General features: G+C 48.8%; 1 protein-coding gene across 5 annotated transcripts in view; it reads right to left on the minus strand.

Annotated features, from left to right (window-relative positions):
* The window catches only part of usp6nl (USP6 N-terminal like), a 69,908-nt gene that overhangs the window by 31,026 nt on the left and 16,085 nt on the right, over nucleotides 1-22,797 (minus strand). The window contains exon 1 of one of the 5 annotated variants that reach the window (XM_035425437.1): nucleotides 11,452-11,827. The exons of 1 other annotated variant lie outside the window; for it this stretch is intronic. In XM_035425437.1, coding sequence (XP_035281328.1) covers nucleotides 11,452-11,521 — 70 coding nt within the window. In that variant the 5' untranslated portion in view covers nucleotides 11,522-11,827. Of the gene's footprint in view, nucleotides 1-1,063; nucleotides 1,356-4,409; nucleotides 4,913-11,451; nucleotides 11,828-22,797 lie in introns of those variants that run through there. 3 more of the 5 variants (XM_035425433.1, XM_035425434.1, XM_035425435.1) reach the window with 3 other exon arrangements.

The raw sequence follows: 22,797 nt of genomic DNA on the forward strand, positions 1-22,797 counted from the left end.
CAGATGTAGGGCTATTAAATATGGTGTGAACACAATGATTTTAGTAAGTTTTTTTTTTTTAGTAAGTGTCCCAAAACATTTAAAGATTTAACCGGTAGTAATTTGACACGTTCTCAAACGCTGTTCTCGTAACTGTGGCCACCACAGTGTGACGTCGGGTTGCGTTTACGGCAAAAGTTGATTCTGGTTCCACTTCTTCCCGCACGGCCGCTGCAGTTTCTTTTCTGCACCCTATGCGGTCCCCACTCCCGCAGCCTAAACGCACTACCCCCATTCAAATGGGGTTTTTCACCGCATTGCCTGATCTGGTCTGAATGCAGCCTAAGGCTTCAGGTAACACCAAATCAGTTCCCTGCACTGCAAGGCCACACATTCACTGCAACTTCTGCTTTACAAATAAATAACTCCATAATCAGCTGCTGGACGCTAGTCATTTTAACTGCAACTTCCTTCATTTGTATCGCTTGTAAAAAGCCCCTGAAATGTCAACTTCCCTTCAAAACCAGAGAGAATGTTAAAGAAATAAGGTGCAGTTTACGAGCCTGAAATCCTTCATGCTCCCGGGCAGCACACCAAGCAGCGGTATTTCACCTGAAACCTTTACGTACAGACAGAAGACTGCTGGGCATACATGAAAAAGTTGGCATTCCAGCCAAGTCAGAGGATAAATTCTTTTTTTTTTCCCAACAGTAGAAACACTGCAAATCACAGGTTGTGAAATGACCATTTATTTCCACGGCAAATTCAGATGCGAGGGTTTTAAAAAAATCACCGTAAGCCTGACAATCTGAAGAGTAGCAGAAAGAGAACAGAATGTAAGTTCAGTCTGTGTAATGGGACCTCCCTACATCTGATCTTATCTTGATTGCATGAATCAGTTATCATATAAACACCCCCCCCCCCCCCCCCCAAAGTCACAGGGGGGCCCAAGGCCCCCAGTACATCCCTGTCATGTCAACAGACGAGGACAGAGCTAACGGACTAGTTTTTAGAAATGACCTATGACCTTCTAAAGAAAAGAGATGGATCTCTTCTCTCTGTGTGTGCAGTTGTGTCTTTGTACCTCTTTCACCAACGCACTGCACTTCCTCTTCCTCTTCCTCCATGTCCACAGAAAGCCATACGTCACTCTCAAGATGAGGATGTAGAAGCAACAGGGGGGTTTTTGCATCAATAATAATTTTAATTATTCTCACATGGAGGATTAATTCTGCACCAATGTTCCCCCACTTGCTTCCTCTGTACCCAGCGTTCAAAAAGACACAGTTTGGGAGGAATTACGGGATGTGCCTGGAATGATATAACACCCTAACCATTCATGACATTTGGATCTTTTAAAAAAACGGACTGAAAAAATAAATAAATGGTAAAAAAAAACGCATACAATCTGCAGCCAAACGCATTCGGGGACTCTGATGGGGGAAGTCACAATAGGGAAGTTGTTTTGCGTCCACAGAACGTTTTTGTGCACACAATTCCCGTTTCCATGGCAAGGATGAATTAAATTCTTTTAACTTGGGGCGGGGGGGGGGTGAGGTTTTTGATCTCTGCTTAAAATGGACGCAGCTCTGATTCAGACAGAATTTTGGTCTTCTCAAACCGGTGTTCTCAGACTAAACGCGGGTGCATTTTCCCATGCAAAGAGAACTGCACTGAAGTGGCATCCGTACAGCAGGTCTTTGCTTTTCAGCTTTTCTTCAGGGCTTTGGAGAGTCACCTTGGACTCTACGGCAGCGTCCGTGCTCTTAGAAAGCACCGTCTCAGACTCGATCCCATCCTTAACGAGCGGTTCTTCAATAAGTCCTTTCTGTGCAGCCGAACACACAGACGGCCTTTTCTCCCCGACCGAAGCGAGCCGCTTGGGCTGAAGATGGCCCCCGGTTTTTTTTGCCGTCTGCTCTTGAGTGCTTAAGGGGAAACAGCTGGAGTCCGTCCACACAACCGCCCGACAGACACGCATGCTGTGGACACAGCGTCCATACTGACTGGCACCACTGACACAGAAACAACCTTAAGTCAGGAGAAGGATTTGGTCAGAAATATATCGCATTAAAGCATTGATTTACTAGACTTTTGTGCTTTGCCTGAATGTTTTCTTAATGTTTATTGCCTTTGAATGTTTCAATCATTTTCAAGAGTTTTTTTTTTTTGGGCAAAAACTGTAACACTGGCACTGACTGGCATACCACTGTTGCTCAATGGCATGCACCCCCCCTCCCCCTCCTCCCCCCCCCCACAGCGAGGCCACACAGTCCGTACCTAGCAATTTCGCACAATGAGGCCGAGGGCAGAAAGTCCTGTGGCGAAAAACATTCCTTTGTCCTCTTTTATCCGCTACGTCTCCCTCTCCGACTCGCACCAGGAAGACAGAGGCCTGAATATTCACGAGCACTCAGACCGTGTTATTACCATACAGCGGAAAGAAGAAAAAACACACAACTGCAAATTAAAACTCAGCGTCGCACGCGCTCTCAAATTTATATTTAAAAAAAAAAAAAGAAAAAAGAAGTTTTCGAGCGCTCCGCTCTAAATGTCAGCTTCCCGCCCTTTCCCGTCCCGCAGGGCCTTTCCCCGGGAACGTGCAGTCCGTGCCCCCCCCCACCCCCCCGCGGAGAACGCTGACGGGAATATTGGAAATGACGGGTCATTTCGGCAATCGCGCATCTCCAAATAGCCGTGATTAAAGTGTCTCGCTCAAACCTCGTTTATTTCTGTCTTCCACTTACATCCCCCCCTCTCCCTCTCCCTCTCCCTCTCCCTCTCCCTCTCCCCCTCCCCCTCCCCCTTCCCCCCCGCCAGGCCGTCTGTTCGCTCGAGGGCTCTCCATCATCATCATCATCAGATACACTGTGGGCAGCCGGTCTCAAACCAGTCATTTTCAACATTTAAAAAAAAAAAACGTTCCGATTTAAATCCTCGTTAACGACAGAACGAGGCTTTTGCATCGGCGGCAAAATTCAGCAAACGACGACGTTTTTTAAAAACTTTGCGTGCCTTCCGTACTTCGTACGTGCCACTCTTTTCTGACGGAAAGCTCGTGGTGACATTTGGGAGGGGAGGGGGGTACGGACGCCACGGCTCGCATGCTGATGTGAGACTAGCTTCGGGGGGGGGGGGAGAACAAGTCGTCCTTTATCTGATCAGACAAAAGCCAGTCTTCAGGGAGCAGAGAGGATGGCTCTTTACAGTAGCTGTCTAACCCATACCCAACGCTCCAGCCAGAAGAGGACGTTTACGGTCTTAAAATGCAGTTCAAGTTCAGGACAAAGCGAGTCTCTGGCCTTTTGCACTCTCGTCTTTGATCAGTTTGACTCCAGCAGGAAAACAAATATGACCTCTTTAGCAGTTTTATCAATAGGAATGAAAAGTTAAATTCTGGTACAGTGATGGGTTCACAAAATCAGCAGCACTTTATAGTTAACAAAAAAAAATCCTTCAGATATGCAAGCTAATGGCCATTTCTTCGAATTTCCATTTTATCGCTGTACTTGGTGTGCTGGTTCTTCCAGAAAAAAAAAACAGGAGCTCAGGCCAAGGCAGGGAAAAGGAAAACGTACGTCCATGGGAGTGAGGATCGCACCGCCGATGTTCAAGGTTAAATGGAACTCACTGATTAGTCACCATCGCTCCTCTCCCCGTCTCTCTCCCTGTGTCCTCAGCCGTCTGTGTTCAGGCTGTCCACATGTCACCACGGATACAACGCGAAGGCAGACACGCACTTCCATGACCTCATCGCTGGGCCTTGCAGCCATTTCTGGCCGCCACTGCCCTTAATGGAGCAGTGCAGGTGAAGCAGGCCATGGCCGCAGGTAAGAGAAACACCACTGGCCCTCTGACCACAGCTCCCCCCAGCCCAACACACACTCTCCTCGACGTAACCACACTCTCCTGCCCGTGATAGAGCCCGAGTCAGTATGCAGACGCTTTCCATAATGCAGGTCAGAGCGTTTGAGTTGGCTCCAGCCCCAGGCAGATCAAGTGCTCACAACACCAAAATGTCGTACAGAGCATCAGGAATCTCAAGGCGCACTAAACTTGTTCAATATCAAACGGAACTTTAAGTGCAACGTTACTTACTCAGTAAAACATACAAATGTTTCCTCGTTGCGACATAAAACACAGAGTTGGATTATATCACGCATAAAAGAAGTCAATTAAAAACAATGATAATCACTTAAGCCATATAAAACTAAGTTAATACAAGTTCTTCTTTCCCGTTAAAATGTTTTAAAAAAAGTTTGCGCAGTCTGTTGCTCTGAACGGAAGCACCTGCTAAATGCCCGTTGTGCAATGCAGTGTAACTCACAGAAAAACCTTGACACGGAGGTATTACACCTCTGCCCTTGCACCCCTCACAACACACGAAACAAACTCTGACAGGCGATTCGTTCCTGGACTCCGTCTCCTACCTCTCAGCAAGCTCCCCGAGCGCTCCTCAGGGCCGCTCTGAGCTTTGGTCCGCATCGGTGACGCCGCGGCTGTGCACAAACAAACACTTCAGCCCATTCCAGCGCGGCACCGCTCCCGAAAACAGCGTCCTCACGGCCACTCCAAAACCACTCAGCGAGCGAGCGCGAGGGGAGAGAGGGAGAGAGAGAGAGAGAGAGAGAGAGAGAGAGAGAGAGAGAGAGAGTGGCCCACACCAACGCACCCTTTGCTTCACTCAGAAGAAGTGAAAGAAGAGACGTTTTTGACGGACCGCGCTACAATGACGCTTTTTGTTTACGGAGCGAGCGGCCCGGAGGAGCGGTCCGGAGGAGCGCACGCGTCACGCCCCAGTCCCACACTCCGCATTCCTCACCGAGGCACAGAACAACAACGGGGTCCGTTGAACCCGGGTCTGGGAGATCAAGGGCAGAGGTGCAGGCAGAGAGGGGCATCTCCCTCCCTATCGCCTCCCTTCATCTGCACAGGAAACCTCCAGACCAATCAGGGCCCAGCCCTCGTTCCACAGCCCTAATCTGCAAACGCGAGATTCAAGTGCCGCAGATTCAGGCTGCACTGCGAGCGAGAAACATTCCAAGATGTCCATCCTCCCAAAGAATTTCTAAAACTTAACGGTTTCGCGGAAGACTGAAAGATATTGAAACAAACCAGAGGAAAAAAACTGAGCTGATACATTTAAAAATGGGTGCGGATTCAATCCCAACATAAACAGTAGGCCTCAAGAGATTTGGTGTCATTAGCACCACACAGAAATGTTTTAGTAGTTTACACCTTGTTTACTGCAACTTTAAAAAGTCTACACCTGGAAAACATCACCACATTTGTGTAAAAGCAGAGAGTAAGGAACAGTTTGTTCAGCAAAATGCGATGCCAACAACACACCCTAACCCAACAAAAAAAAAAATCTCATTTTGGCGAACGAAGGAGGAATGTGAGAATCAAAGACAGTGGCCCGGAATGCCTTCTCCACCAAGTTCTTTTTGAAAGGCTCACTTGGCTCACGGCAAAAGCAGAGATGCATTTCCTTTTGAGGACCTGAAACTGGGCATGACCGCCCGCTTTCACCGCAACGAGCCTTCGACCAATCCGCGTTCCCCGAGCGACAAAGTCATAACTGCTGCCCCTGGGGGGAGGAGCCGATTGGGTAGGGAACGCGAGGCACGAATTCATTTAAATTTCAGCACCTTCAAATTTTGCTCTGCGACTGCACCGTTATCAAAACAGACGCGGTTTATAAAAAAGGGCTAATGGTCCTTGACACGGCTCGCGCGGCTCAAGGCTGAACATTATGGTCTGTCGACGCAGAGAGAGATATCGCAAAGCAACACAATTATCTGTGAATAGAGAAACAGAAGGACAGATGTGTCATTGTTCTCCTTCGCCCCGCGTAATCAACGACACTTTAGACAGGGGGCTTTTGTCTGCGCCAGGGGCGACAGATGAAATCATCGCTGATGGCCAATGTAACGGTTTGACGAGCAGCGCAACGGTTTGTGCACGCTCCAGAGTCCTGGTGAGTTCAATGTGACTTCACAGTCTCCCCCCTTAGACACCTTCAGAAATATGAAACACAAACCAAACTGCTGACAGTTTGAGAGCTGCGATTTTGATTCTCAGCCCCTCTGCAGAGGAGGATCAGTCACTTTTATTGCAATCTGGGCATTAAAAAGAAATGAATGGGAGATGCCAGCGCACAAACATTAGCCTTGAGAGAGCGAGATCAATCACTGTTTGGAACAATGGCTCCAAACTTCCAATTAGAACCTACTGCTGTGCTTCAAGTAGACCTGTGCAGAAGTCACCCACTTGCAAATCAATAATCATATGAATGTGAGTGTGTGTGCGTAAGCATGTGCTAGAGTGCAGGTGTGTTTGTCTGCGTGTGTGTGTGTGTGTACGTGTTTGTTTGTCTGCGTGTGTGTGTGTGTGTGTGTGTGTGTCTGTCTGTCTGCGCACCCACATGTGTGGACTGGATTTCAAGGCCCTGCTAGGATACAGTCTTGCTCCATAGGCACAACCTGTCATTGTCCTTTTCTCTTTGTGTGAAGACCAGCTATTCTTCCCAGCGCCGTCTTCTGCCAATTGTCCCGTCTTGTCAGTGCAATGTGACGATGGTGACGACAATCTGGCTGGAGGGGTAAAGGGATAGTCCCCCCCCTTCAGTCGATACCTCTTCCCATGCCATGAGCTTGACTGTGTGAATCCCCTGAAAGCAGGCGAAGGTGGGCTAGAGAATGAACGGGTTTCCCAACCGAGAAAATCTGGAAAGTAAAATTTAAATCTAGCAGAAACAATCTGAGATTTGTGTCGCCAGTGGCTAGTGCCACCGGAAAGATGCCACTTGTACGAGATGCATCTACACCTGGCCTGATATCAGAAAAGAGCTACAGAAATATTAGCAGTTCCTGGTTCCTGGTTTTGAGTTCCTGGCTTTCCTTCATGAGACAGATGATGCAACAGGACGCGCTCGGTCCAATTCAGCTTGAATTCAAGCTCGGCGCTGGCATATCATTTGAATAATTGATGAAATGGTATTCCCCTGTTAAAAATATTGCTGTGTTTTAAGAAAAAGAACATCGTCCGTATAAATAATTGAAAAGCTCAGATTTTAAAAAGTAACCAGTAAGACTACATGGGAATGGCAGTGTGTGAGTGAATGGGTAGTGTGCCCTGCGATAGACTGGCAGCCTGTCCAGGATGTATTCCCGCCTCTCACCCAATGCATGCTGGGATAGGCTTCAGCAACCCCCGCGACCCTGACCAGGATAAGAGGGTATAGATAATAGATGGGTGAATGAAAATACTGTTTTTTTTTGGATAAAACACAAAAAAATTTAACTGGCCCTGGCTGTGCACTGCGGAACCTGGTTCAAACAGAAACTGTCATCCTGGTCTGTTTTTGCCTCAGTATCACAGAGAGGATTTTACACAAAGGGCTGAATTCCACCAAAAAAAACTCAAGCTAAATAAATTATTTAAGCATCCATTCCAGAGTAAGCTTCCATGCTCAGACAGAAGTCTGCTTTTACCTCCAACGGTCACGCTCACCCTACAAGTCTCCCCATAAAAATGAGTGCACCCAACACCTTGTCTGATCTGAGCCACATACAAGGACACGGGTATAGCTCCCTCATAAAGAAGCCAGCGCTACACGATACGCCACCGCGAGACAGTAATGGAGAGGAATACCCATGGATCCTAGCAGCAGTCCAATGATTAGCTACACAAAGGAAAACCACTATTAATAGCGGTCTTCATACAGCCGGAAGGAGAGCTAAAGAGAAACACGCTAAACGATGATTACCGCCTGTGAATAGCCGCTATTGGGTGTGATGGCGGTGCTGCTTTTCACGCTGGTTTTGCATATAACCAAGCCGCAAAAAAAGCGACAAAGGCATTTCAAAGGATTCCGATTCAATAAGTGGTCTCTGTTCGCTTGTAAGTGGTCCCCCCCTCACCCACCCCCCCCGTCTGCTCGCTCATCCCCCCCCCCCCACCCCGCCATCATTTCAGCCTAAGAGCCGGTGAGACGTTACACGACTGTGATGAAATGACACGTTATCCGCCGCTCAGGCGCTTCTCAACCGACACTTCTCAACCGACACTTCTCAACCGACGCTGCTAATGCCGCCGCCGCCGTCGTTCCCGCTCCCATCACGCGGCTTCTGAAGAACCGGCTCCCGCAGCCTGAGAGGTGCAATAACGATCATTCAGAGTCAGCTTGACTTTTTGAATTTCGGTTCAAGCAACAAGGGGCAGGGGGGGGGATACAGGAGGGACTTTAATTTTAGCTTCCTGCCGCCCCCGCCAGAGTCCTGAGGTATCGACCGTAGCCTGGAATGGCCAGGTAGGCAGGGCTTTCTACAGGCGAATATGGACAGAAAGTGAGACTCAAAACCAGGGGACCACTTAGCGACTCTTTGTTCTTCGGCCTTGTAATCGATCACAGATCTTTGTTCTTCGGCCTTGTAATCGATCACAGATCTCTGCCTTGTAGTAGCGCAGCCTCCACTTATTTCTCTCAGCGGCTCATTATAACGTCTGAAATGGTTTAAAGCATGAAGCGGTCAGGCCGCCCCATGATTTTCCTTTTAATTCGCGTGTCAGGTGAAATATTATGATGGTTTTATTTCCCTCAAGCAATAGAAAAACACCACTAAAAAAACTAAATCTGAATAAGTCCTTGCTGTGCCAGAAAAACCACGCTGTTCACACTGAGCAGAAGTAGTTCCCTTAAATCCTTTTGCAGTTGCCCATTTGGCGTGGTTATAGCTATAAATGGAGACGGCTGCCTACCTACTTATTTTTTTGCAAGCTTACCTTTGGGATGAATAGGAAATTAAAATCAGTTATTATTGTTGTTTATTATTGTTCTTTTTCTAAAAATTGCATCGCCAATCCCACATGAATTTGGAACCTATGTACAGTACAAGCGTGCTCCTGTACACCCTCAGCTGCTGGCTCAGGAAAGTAAAGACAACTCGCAGTTCTCCTCCAAAAGACATGGTGCCAAGCCAACTGCTTCTTTTCACACCACAGCAACAAGCTGCACACGTGCAGGGTCAGGTGGAGGAGACCCAATCATACGCAGGGTGGGGTGGAGGAGACCCAATCATATGCAGGGTGGGGTGGAGGAGACCCAATCATATGCAGGGTGGGGTGAAGGAGACCCAATCCTACGCAGGGTGGGGCGGAGGAAACCCAATCATACACGTGTCACAGGCACCTGGATGGCCAACAGGACCAATACTATCCTTGCCAACCCATATATCCCATGCAAAGCCAGTTGTGCTCCACCCCTGTGGGGCTGCCGGCTACAGTCAGTGACAGGCCAGAAAAGAACAGAGACCCTGGTGCTCACTCATGCGACGCAAGCAGCGCTTTTACAGAGTGAGCCACACAGCAGCTCCCCAGCTACCATTCTTGGCTACACGGGAACTTCAGGTCAAACTTTAATCTAAAAAGCTACAGAAACATCTGGCTGTCTCATGGGCTCGCCGGATCAATGGTACATCAAAAAGAGCGAGGCGTTCTTCTTTCAGGCAAATATGTGAAAAATTCCCTCTGCTGAAATCTCAGCATTCCCCGGGCCATCCAAATCAATTCAACACGACTTCCAAACTCCCAAACACCCAAAAACTCGCTACTGAGGAGAGCGTGCAATGCATGCGAACTCCCTGAACATCATCACTTTGCCATTACAAGACAACACGACCTACGCTGTCCTTATCCGTCAACTGTCGAAAACCACAAGACAGGAAGCAGAATATCTATATATATATATTCAGGAAGGAGAAAAGGCCGTGTGTAATCCATCCTCCCTATCCTAGCCATCGAGGGTTGTATATCCCCATTTCCTTCTGCCACCGCAACCTCATTATCGCCGTGTCCTCTATGCGGTGCCACACAGAAACAAGAGGCGAAAGCACCCCACACATTCATTCGTCAGTGCGGGCTAATGGCATGGAGATTGCCTGGGAGCATCTGGAGAAAATGAGGGCGCCCGGAGGCACGGAAGCTTGTTAGGGGACCACGGCTCCAGGAATTTATTAGCGGGCGCTAACGTCACAATAGTCGGAACAGCCTGTTTTTCCCCAGAGTCCAGTCACTGGGAACACTTTACATTTACGAGCAGATTTCTGCTTGTTTTTTTTTTTGCCACCGGCAGCACTAACTCTTTGCAGCCGCGAAAAGGAAGAGCGTAGCGTCGTCCCTCCCTTGTCGCGATTACCTGTGCACCGTCTCTGATATGTGAGTTCAAGGGAAAGGTGGGAATGGATGGGACAGACTGATAAATGGGGACAGATGAACTGACGCATCCGGAGTCGAAAGTACCCTGCTCTCCGGCATGACCGGGTCACCCGGCCGATCCGTCATTTCTCATGCAGGATTTAAACTCTAAGCCCCCTTGGGGCGGCAGTGTAGCATAATGGGTCTTGTAATCAAAAGGTCGTAGGTTCGATTCCCAGATTAGAACAAGGTACTTAACCTGCATTGCTTCAGTATATTATCCGGCTGTATAAATGGATGCAGTGTAAATGATATGGCATTTTTGCTCTGTAAAAGTTGTGAAAGTTGTGCAAGGGCTCAAATAATGACAATGACAAAAGGGCACCTTTCGGGGCCTGCCGTAAACCCCCTCAGAGGTACCCTCCCATCTAATGACTTGGAGGCCGTATTGTCGCCCAAAATCGGTCCCCGGTCCAAACTGGCTCAAACACGACTGCCCGGTGGCGAACACGGCTAGTGAGCAGACGGTAATGCAGACAGCCAGCCGGGAAAGGAACGGGTCATTGTGGGTATCTCTTCCAAAGTCCGGGAAGCACCACGCGTGTCATTAAGAGAACTGGCTTTCGTGTGTAATCAATCTAGTTTAAATATGAATGAGAAAAATGAGTGCGCGTTTCCAATGTGATCATGTCAAGTAGGTGCTAACAACAAGGAACACGTAGGTTCATATTTTTAAAAAGTACATCTACAGGTGCTCACAACAGTTTGTACACAGGGGAGTTTTAGTGCATATACAGAGGTATAGAAAATGCACATATTTGTACAGAAAACATTCACACAAATTATGGACTTGCTATACTAAGACTGTATGTGAACACAATGTACAACTATATCAGGCATATACAAGAGGAGGACATTTATATCAGGATGCATCATTTTGTAGAGGATCCACTTCTTAAGATTAATAACTACTGTCAGCCTGAATGATTCTTTTTTTTTGCTTTGAATAATACACAGACATATCCTGAAGTGGTGTCAACACACAGGGATAAGCAAAGCGATACTGACAGACATAAGTGCACATACACATAACCACAAACAGGCACACGCATGTACATATACACACAAGCAAACACACACACATGCACAAACACACACACACACACACACTATGTACACCACACGCACACTTTCTCACACACATACACACACGCACACACACACACACACATAGTCACACTACACGGACATGCACACACACACACACACACACACCTCCGTGTCTGGACGCCGCTCTCCGTCTGGACGGGGACACCAGCTCCTTGACGATCTGGAGCACCTGCATGTTCACAGGGGGGCCGTGCAGGGGCGGCCAGCACACCTCCTGGGGTTCCCCAAAATCTCATGCCTGTCCCCTTCCGGCTCCGGCCGCATCACAGACCCCCCGTCCAGCTGCCCGACGCCCACCCCCGTCCCGCCCAGAGACCCCGGGTCCTCACAGGTACAAGCGGCTCCTCAGCCGGGTTAGGAACACAGACAGCGCCGTCGACTCCCTTCAGCCCCTCTCCGGGTTCTGGGCACGGTGTGGAGCGGGTCCTCCCAGTGGCAGGAATTAGGAGGGGGCTGCTGAGCCCCTTCCCCTCACCCCCGCTCTCACCCCCCCCCCCCCCCCCCCCAGACGCCCCCCCCCGCCGGGGGCCGGGAGCAGCTGCCGCTCTGAGCTGCTGGGTAAACCGATCAGCCTTGCCCATCCATCTCCGCCGGCACGCCGCGGGACGCAGAGGGGGCCGGCCGTTACCGGGACGATTGGAGACGGGGGGTAATCCGGCGAGGAAGCGCGTGGGTGGGTGGGTGGGTGGTGGGGGCTGCGAGGTGGGCTGTGGAGCGGAGGAGGTGAGCGCGCTCACAGGTCGAGGTGCTGGATGTTTCAGAGCCGGAGAGACGAGGGGGTCTGCCGGACGTCTCCCCGCCCCCCCCAGGCCGGATGCAGCACCGCAGGGGTTTGAGCCACGCGAAGGCCCCCCCCCCTCGCTGAGCGACAGACAGACCGACCGGGGTCACCAGCACACACGCTGCTCGGAGAACGGCCGCTGCCGGAGACTGCTCCTGCTGCCTACCTCTCCCTCCGTCCCTTTCCCTCTCTCTCTCCCTCTCTCTCTCTCTCTCCCTCTCTCTCTCCCTCCTCACATTCTCACGCTCGCTCCCTCCCTTTGCTCACTCCTCTCCTAACTTAGCGAGCGCGGTCCGCGTCCCTGCCGGCTCCCAGGCCCCGCCCCCCTGCTCTGCATGCGCTCCGGCTGCCTGGAGCATGAGCAGAATGGCTATTAACCCAGCAGCCCGACCGGAGACAGAGCCGCAAACACACGGCTCGCCACCGCAGGAGGGTGTGTGTGTGTGTGTGTGTGTGTGTGTACACCGCTCGCCACCGCAGGAGGGTGTGTGTGTGTGTGTGTGTGTGTACACGGCTTGCTGCCGCAGGAGGGAGAGTGTGTGTGTGTGTGTGTGTGTCTGAGTGTGTGTGTGTGTGTGAGAGTGTGTATGGGTGTGTGTGTGTGAGTGTGTCTGTGTGTGTGTGTGTGTGAGTGTGTATGGGTGTGTGTGTGTGTGTCTGTGTGTGTCTGTATGTGTGTCTGTGTGTGTGTGTGTGTGTGAGTGTGTGTGTGTGTGAGTGTGTGTGTGTGTGTGTGTGTGTGTGTGTGAGTGTGTGTGTGTGTGTGTGTGTCTGTGTGTGTGTGTGAGTGTGTGTGTGTGAGTCTGTGTGTGAGTCTGTGTGTGTGTCTGTGTGTGTGTCTGTGTGGGAGCACGTGTTGCTTCAGATGCATCATTACCTCCGTAATCTACAGGTTCCCTCCCTGCCAGTCAGGCTCTCCTTGTCTCTTCATCTCTTTTCCTCCTCTCTGCCAATCGCTATCAATCATTGTGTCCCTCTCTGTTCTTCCTCTCACTCTCTCAAATTCTCTCTCTCTCTGTCCGTCTCTCTCTCTCCCTCTCTCCCCCTGTCTCTCTTGCTCTCACTCTCTCAAATTCTCTCCCTGTCTGTCTCTCTCTCCCTGTCGCTCACTCTCTCCCTCTCCCTGTCGCTCACTCTCTCACTAAAATTCTCTTGCTCTCGCTCTCTCACTCTCTCCATCTCTCTCCCTCTCTCTGTCGCTCACTCTCTCGCTCTCACTCTAAGGACGGGCGAAGCCTGCTGCAGAGACTCGTGTTGTGAAGCTGGCTGCGTGCGCATTAACGAGCGACACTTTAGATTTTCACAACAAACGATGACAAAGTGACCAGAGGAGGTGAAGTTGCCGTGTAATTAGGCGGCAGCCGTCATGTGATCGAGGAGCTGCGAGCTAATTGGAGCTCATAAAACGCGACCGCGTGCACTCGCCAAGGACAAGCAGGGCATTCACGTCCATTCGTCTCGCCTGCCCGCTACGAGTTGCCCTTTCGGTTCCGAAGCCTTTATCCTCCGCATATGCTAGCGCAAGGAATTTCGAGCCCGTTCGCCTGCGTTCCAGTATGTCACCCTGTTCGCATTCATTCAGTCGTTTCATTATTATTTTCAATTGGCGAAGGACCACATTGCTAATTACATACCCATACATGCACACATACACACTGCTGTGTACTGTATGTGCTTATGTGTATGTACATCTATAAACAGGGATGTGCACATGCACACACAGGTGCACACGCACAGATTTAACTATAAAATGTTTGTATTGCATTTAACTAGCCTTCAAGTGGAAGCCACCCTGGGACTCCTATCTCACATGCGAGTTCAGAGAGAGCTCTCATCACCCATCTTTCTTTCTCTTTTTCTTTTTCTTTCTTTCTCTCTCCTCCTCTAAACTGCTAAACTGACAATAACAGTAGCTCACGCGTTCTGCCCAGATTGGAGATGACAGAGGGACTGTAATCCCGGATGACTCATGACCACTAAAGGGGTTTCCAGGCGATCGCTGGCCTTAAAATCTGGGCTTAATATCACGGCCATTCATCATCATGGAATCACAAGAGATTACCATGGCGATACCGAATAAATAATTAACAAACGAAAACACAAACGAACAGAACATTGGTATCGAATGAAGTACGTAAGTAAATAAATTAAATTTTCCAAATTAGTGTTGTTTATGAATTTGTTCACGTGTAGCGTGTGTGTGTGTGTTTGTATGTGGAGAGTGCAGTAACTGCAGTGCGCAGTGCGTGTGTGTGGATAGTGTAGTTGGTCACTGCAGTGCGTAGGAGTAAAGACCTGAAGCAGGCAAAGAGCAGCTATGAGGGGAAAAACTGTTTTCCTCCCCCAGAACCCCGCAGTGCACCTTTCCTATATCCCATCATCACACACACACACACACACACACACACACACACACACACACACACACAAACACATCACTGCACCTGCCCTATACCCTATCCTCTCACACACAGACACACACACACACACACACACACACACACACATCACTGTACCTGCCCTATATCCCATCATCACACACACATCACTGCACCTGCCCTATATCCCATCCTCACACACACAAACACACACACTCACATAGAGAACACTGCACCTTCCTTATATCCCATTCTCACACACAAACACACACACACACACACACACACACAAACACACACAGAACAATGCACCTTCCTTATTTCCCATTCCCATTCTCTCTCTCTCACACACACACACACACACACACACACACACAGAGCACTGCACCATCTCTATATCCCTTCCAGGGACCTCTCTCTCCCTCTCTCACTTACACACTGCGGAACACACAAATGCACACGCATTCTAAGCAGTGCACGACCGTCCTGCACGCTCACCCCCTCAGCTTCACGTGCACGTGCATACATGTATACGTGAACACACTCTTTGCATCGTGCACAGCCCCTGAGAACATGCAGGGCCACGAATGCCTCTGTGGTGTAATGGAAAATACCAGGGAGCAGCTGCCCCTTCTTTTATATTAATACTGACAATCTCTCAATCGTGAGGTTTTTCCACTTCCAGCTGTTGTTCTGAAAACACGCATTATACCCTGTGTGTGCTGGTTTTTGTTCCAAACACAACAGCAATCCCACAATAAGCACAATGTGAACATGGGATTTTTATTCTTCATGGCATGCATAAATGCATGAAAAGCCCCCTAATTAAGAAAAATTAACAGCGTGTTAAAATCGTGGAATTGCAGTTGTGGTTGGAATGAGAACCAGCATACACAGGGGTCCCCCCCCCCCCAGGACCGAGGCTGGGAACTGCTGCCCTAAGGTGACGTACGGAACTATGTGGAGATGCCAACGGTCATCAGTGGTCACCTTCACAATGACCGTGATGACCTTCACAATGACCGTGATGACCTTCACAATGACCGTGATGACCTTCAGAATGACCGCGATGACCTTCAGAATGACCGCGATGACCTTCACAATGACGGCAATGACCTTCAGAATGACTGTGATGACCTTCACAATGATTGTGATGGCCTTCAGAATGACAGCGATGACCTTCACAATGACCGTGATGACCTTCAGAATGACCGCGATGACCTTCAGAATGACCGCGATGACCTTCACAATGACGGCAATGACCTTCAGAATGACTGTGATGACCTTCACAATGACCGCGATGACCTTCACAATGACTGCGATGACCTTCACAATGACCGCGATGACCTTCACAATGACCTTGATGACCTTCACAATGACTGCGATGACCTTCAGAATGACCGCGATGACCTTCACAATGACCGTGATGACCTTCAGAATGACCGCGATGACCTTCAGAATGACTGCGATGACCCTCACAATGACCATGATGACCTTCACAATGACCGAGATGCCTTCACAATGACCGTGATGACCTTCACAATGACCGCGATGACCTTCAGAATGACTGTGATGACTTCAGCAATGTGTGTCAGTCAGAAAGCACATTAGGAAGTCCGCTAGTGCGGTGCTCATACATCCCCATTCCTTTTCCTTTCGCTTTATAGCCTTGGGGACAGAAGTCCACTGCCGTCCTGCCATTCTCACAACAGGAAACCGTGATGTCACACAGGAACCAGCGAAAACGGAACGATTTATTACCCAGTTTCCCAAACGCAAACGGCCTAATCACCAGCTGCAACAAAAGGTGCTTGATTGCCGTACCTTTGGTTTCTCTAGCATAACTGTAGACTTGATTATGGAAAGAGTGTGAATGCCAATTTTTAAAAAATTTATTTACAGAATCAAACAGAAACTTCCGAAGTGATTCTACAGGCCCACGGGGGCAGGGAGAGCTCTGATAAAGTTCCTGCTTTGATTGCAAACAGGGCTGTGGTTAGGGACTTACTTCATTACGGCCACCGGCATGTCATCGCTTACCCACAAGGCTTTGCTCACGATCTAACGCCGTCGCATCCATCCACTTTACACAGCCGAGCCAGGCGATGCTGAGAACCAATCAGCATTTATTTTAATGCCATCCAAAGTGTTTTATAGGTTTCTGCTCTTGTTTAATAGCGCTGCGAGCAGCAGTAAACCGGACTGAGTGTTGAAGACGGAGCGCGGACGTCCCTGCAGATTAAGTAATCAGTCAGGAGGCCCAGAGATGAACAAAGCAGGCAAGGATTCTCCAAAAGAATGACTCATTTCTTACTGGTCCTTTGACATCTCTGAAACTTCCATTCAGTCTCTGAATGTCTTACCTAATGCGGTGTTCAAATCGAAGGTTGCAAGCATTTCTCAATACCTTGAGACACACTTTCTTTAGTGCTCGCATGCTCTCCCACACACACAGACACACACAGAAAATAAACAGCAAACACTGGAGGTTGTCATGGCTTTCTCTTTAAACATCTGAACTAATTAGGCCTTTATTCAGACATACTGCTGTGCTGTGCAGTTCTGTGTTGCTATAGGCTGTGATAAGCAAAGACTGGTATTAAAATGGGACCTTTACTGGATCATGGCTGAAACACTACCGTTCTACCACAATGCACCATAGCTAGTGATCAGCTGTTTAAGAGGCAGACAGCTCCCATCACTGACACTGTATTATCAGCTGTTTCAGAGGCACAGACCACTCCTATCACTGAGACTGCATTATCAGCTGTTACAGAAGCACAGACCACTCCTATCACTGACACTACATTATCGGCTGTTGGAGGCATCAGAAACGTGAGCACAGACACTGCATTCTCTGTTATAGCTCTGTGACCACACACACACACACACACACAGGCAGATGATGGATACCATCGAGAGAGCATCCGACGCCATCGATGTGGGCCAGACAGCTCGTTAAGGAACACCTGTTCAGGGCCGCCCCGTGCAGCAGGACCGGACTTGCGTGAATACGTCTCTGCTGAGGAGCCAGAGCTGCGATCCATTCCAGCCCGCAGCCTTCGGGGAACCCCGTGCCGTGCTTTCCAAAGAGCCGAGGGCCTCCTTCAGGAGCGCGTGGGGTTTTCCGCGGGGGAGTTCACCGCGGGAAAGCGAGGACACACCCAAACCTGAGGGGGGGGGGGGAGGGGGACTGGGGTAAGGCAGACCCCCTCAGAGGCGCTGCAGGGCCAGACGAATAGGGGAGGGTACAGGAAAATGTCTCCGCACCGCAGCGAGAGAACTTCGAGTCACCTGCAGCAGGGGCGTCCCTCTGGCCTGACGTAACCTGCCTGGCTGCCTGAGTCAAGAGGAGCAGCTGCCTCGGCTAGGAGAGAGCGATGACTGCTGTTCTGCACAGAGGGGGTATCTCACAAAGCAGGATGACAGAGTTAGCTGGATAACCGCAACGATGTTAAAACTGCACCCTCCCAAATCTGGAACAAGGACTGGAGTAAAAAGAGCTGTTCCGGGTTTTCACTCAGCACAGTTATCCAGCTAACTCAGCAGTCCTGCTTTGTGAAATGTGAGAGGCACACGTCTGAGAGTGGATTTGGGAGTGGTTTTGGGCATGGCGGGAAGGAGGTAACGGTAATCTGTTCACCGCGGGCCTCTCTCAGCAGGGGAAACAAACAAACTCAAAAAATCTGCGATACGGTCAGGAACAAACTTGGTCAAACTTGGCCGATTTAAAGAGTGAGCAGATAAGCCACGCTGAGCTTTCACAGCAAACAGCGATATGCTGAATTCGCAAACAGTAGCGCTGCTGGCCGAGGTCCTTGTTCAGCTCTCACACTTGGACCAAAGCCTGCCATACATTCACACCGTAAAAAAAAAAAATACACTGCACTGCATTTCCTTATCAGCCAGAGGAATTTCTGACTTGGTCCTTCTAGAGCTCTCCCCACCAGCAGCAACACAGTCTGACTGAATCCATGCTGGCAGTGAACACCACCGGTGGACTGTGTCTTGGTTAGGGCTTGTTGGTGGAACGGTGTTGATGAAATGTCTGCATCTAAATATTTTTTCCCACAAAAAAGATTTATGAATAAATTAAAAGTCCACAGGCTTTCCCGAGCTTGAAATCAGCCTCTTGGTACGAAGGCCCAGTCATGTACGCTACAGTAGGTACGTCCGGTTCTCCGTGCCAAAGCGCACCCTGACACTGCCGCCGCAGTCTAAATCCGCCACTTTCTCTCTCTCTCTCTTCCTCTCCATCCCCATCTCCAGTTTCTCTCTCTCTCTTTCTCTCTCCTTGAGAAGCGGAGGCAGAAAACGCCGCGATTTCCGCTGGCGGAACGTTCTAATTTTAGCCGCTGCGGAGTCATGAAAAGAAGCCTTTGATTAAATTTCATCCGGCCTTTCGACGGGAGAGCTATTTAGCGAAGGCAATTTCGCCGTTCGGGCCCTTTCACCCTCGGCCTCAGCCCAGCGGCGTGTCGCAGCACGACACCATTTACATTCTGTACCCGGGGAAAAAAAAGCACAACGTACTGAACACAGGCTTAAAATGTGTTGGGTAATAAAAAGGTTCAACCCAACAGGATCAGAAAGCGATATGCTACTCCAGCGAGAAAAAAAAGCTAATAAAAACATCACCTTCAGACAAACTATTGTAAAATGCCCTCCAAAATTTTTTATTTTTTTTTAAGCATCTCCCAACTTGTGAAGGTCAACAGCCCTTTGACTTGTTTCTTCTGGGAGTTGTTTGCCTGTCCCCATGGTGACGGATGACACACGGATTTTACATGTGCGTTACCTCATTTTTATACCCCAGTGAAACAGGAAGACGTGGGAGCGCCACAATGCAGTTCCCTACGATTCAAATAAACTGAAAAAGGTGACGTATTAAGGCAGATTTATTTTTGCTGGACTTTTATTCAGAATATGCTAATTTTAATTTGGGATGTCACTAATACTGGAAAATATATTTTAAAAGATAACCCTACTTGTTATACAAAATACTTGTCTTTCAGTAACTGCAATTTCATAAAAGATAATAATTTTCTTTAAAAAAACATAGAAATTTTTTTACATGCAACCTTGCATACAAGTGTGAATAATCTTTATGTACTACATATTAGAGATTAACCGGGTGGTGACTGGAGGTGTATACACAAATTTCTCTCCTCCAGACTTCCTGTGCGCTAGCATACAGACGTGCATAAGGACTGGACCTCGCCGCTGCAGTGCTGGTGTGTACTTTGTTGTCCAATGCTTTGGAGCCGCATCACAAAGGCAAGGTTATCTAGCGTGCCCCCCGGCCCCAGGGTCTGTGTGAGCAGCATGGAGCCGAGCTCTGGACTAAAACAACATTCACCCGCTTCGCTTCAGTCACCCAAAGTGCCTCTCGCTCCCCCCCCCCCCTGGCACCCGGCCAGGGCGGACAAATGGAATGAGGCCCAGGGGGAACAAGTTGGCCCCCGGGGGCCATGAACCAGAGTGACATCAGCGTTCTCCCACTCACTTCCTGTTTGCCCCTGTCTCTTCCTGTTCCCATCACCCGGACTGGCGCTTAGCTCTTCTGCACAGTCCTGCCACGGGGGGGATGACACCCCCCCCCCCCCCCCCCAAAAAGGGAGTCTGGATCCCGCCGCTTCTGTCGCCTGGCCACCGCGACCGTTGCCGGGGGAATGACGTGACCCAGGGGCAGGCTGTCCACAACGGAACAGACCATTCTTAGTGACAAGGACAAAACTGCACTGAGACGGGGGCTGCGATTGGCGGGGACGTCAGCACTGATCTGTGTCAGGGGCTGTGATTGGTGAGGACGGTGGCACTGGCGAGCCCAGCCCCGGCTCCCACAGGGATTTCAAACTTGCTGACAGCAGTAGCCAACATGAATCCCCCAATGCTGAGGGGAAGGTTGTTTATCTGATGGGAGCAGGAATTTGCTAATCATCCAAGCTCTATTTTCATAGAGGGACCTTGTACCATTATAAATAATGGCTTCAGTTCTCTCTTGAAATGGTTTGTCGTTTGGACATGTTATCTGACAACAGTGTGCAATTTTGGGTAAACAAAGACCAACTCAAAGTCTGATTCATTAAAGGAATTACAGATGAAGACAAACAGAGAGCTCAGCGGTAAAAGAGTTTCAGTTCAGGCTTTTCATTCTTATCGGTGCTGAACCACCGTGATGCGGATCTGCCACGGGCCTTCCGATTGGCTGCTACTCCATTCTAACGTGGTCACCTGACCAACACACAGATATTGGCAAATACAGACCAAGCAAAAAACAGACAGAACTGTTAAGAGCTGAATTCATCTAGATATTTTTTCATTAAATATGACTGACATATGATGAGTTCCTTTAAAAGCTAACATGGCAAGATGCACTACATTTGTAGGCTTATTCATTATGGACCTTGTATGCCTGGACTGTAACAGGTAATTCCTCTTTATAATTCCTACTTTGTTAAATCAAGGAGGAGGGTTTAATCCATCCAAAAAAAATGCATGCAGTTGAATTAAGTGACTCATTTTGGTTACGTGGAACATTTTCAGGCCACAATAGCCACAGCGTCTCACGGACTTCTGAACCTACGAGTTTCGCCGTTAAATGCAGCCCAACGCTACGTGAAGACTGAAGACAAAAAGCAAAAGCAAGAAAAGCAAGTCCCCCCTGCCTAGAGAATGGGTGTTTATGAAAGCACAGTCTGTTACACAACGCCGCGGTGTAAAACACAAAGAGCCAGTACCCTTCTGCGATAACCGTTCGTCATTCCTCGTCTCCCATCGTCTGCACCTCCGGCTTCCGGATATTTATGAACCCGACGCCCATCGACCCGTGGGGCTCGAACTTGCGAGACGCTGTAAACCAATTCCCCAAGTCACATGACAAACGTCTAGAATATGAGCTCGCTGGAAACTCCCGACGTGCAGACCTGCATTTTCCCGACGGCACGCGATCCACCGCGGGCCGCGGACACGAGTGATTTATGCTCAAATTAAGAAGCGCTTACCCCAGGCAGCCGCGTGTGAATTAAACAGCGCGAGCGCTGCTGCAGTGCGTTCAGCTAGCTCTGCAGGTCCCCTCCGCGAGGGAGAAATTCTGCGGGGCTTTTTATTTTCGCTTTCGGCAAAGTTCAGCAGCCTCTGCGCCTCGGATTAATTACGACCGGTGCTGAGTTTGTGAACAGCAGGAAACTGTTTAAAAATGAAGTCAAATTCAATTAACCGTTATAGTCACATCACCTAAAGTGAATTTCATTACCGCCAGATTTTAGTATCGGGACATTACATTTGAAAATGTATTCTCAACTGCTATAGTAGCACATACCGTTGTAGCATGCTTATGATTTCCTACTCATTAAAGTGCAGGATATTTGAAATGCTTACAGCAGACCTGTGGGCGTTATAAAGGCTGGCACAGGGGCATTCGAGACTGTGATTTAAATAAAGAAACCGCTTTAAGTAACTGCAAAGCAGCTCGTGCAGAAAGCACATTCATTTTACAGTTTGCTCACATTTCTGTTTTACATCGTGCTGACACTAATTTCTGAGCACAGTAGTCACAGGCTGCATGTGCAATAAGAAACTGCTCCAACTGAAAATAAGATTAAACATCATTTAAAAAAAAAAAAAAAAGAGCCTCGGGAGGAATCGCGTGACTACATAATCCGCTTTCGAGCTGAAGTGCATTTTTCTGCATTTCAACCACAAACTCACAAATACCTACTCCAGCCATTACAAAGCCTGTAGGTCTTCAGAAAAATTCTAAAATATCCTTCACTGCGCACAAAACCAGCCTGTGCCAACGGAATACTAAAGCAAAAAATGGAATAACATTGAAAAATACTCCAGAAGGCGAACAATCCCTTTAGGAATGCTTTGAGGGCCGCATTGGAAAAAAATGGGCATGAAATAAACAAATGCCTGCCATCTGATATTTATCCTCATATTTGTGCATAAACACTTGAAGCAGAAAACAAATCAACTTCAGAGTGTGCGCACATGTGTTTGAACAATAGATTTACAGCATACATTTAAGATGACTTAAGTTAGACTGCGTTTCTCACCTACACTACAGCAGGGCCACGTTGAAAAGGTCTTTGACTTCCTCGTTTTACTTTATTGGCCATCTTATCTTATATGAAAGCCAAAACACACTTCCACGTGTCTGGTGCTTTGCAGATATCATAAAATTACAACTTTATAGCTTCCTGACTGTACCTCACTCTTTTTCACTTAAAAGGCATAAATACAGACAATAGATGCTTAGATAAGCTCCAAGTGTGAAGCTTGACAATG

The sequence above is a fragment of the Anguilla anguilla genome, chromosome 7 (genome assembly GCF_013347855.1).
Source record: "Anguilla anguilla isolate fAngAng1 chromosome 7, fAngAng1.pri, whole genome shotgun sequence".
Taxonomy (NCBI): domain Eukaryota; kingdom Metazoa; phylum Chordata; class Actinopteri; order Anguilliformes; family Anguillidae; genus Anguilla; species Anguilla anguilla.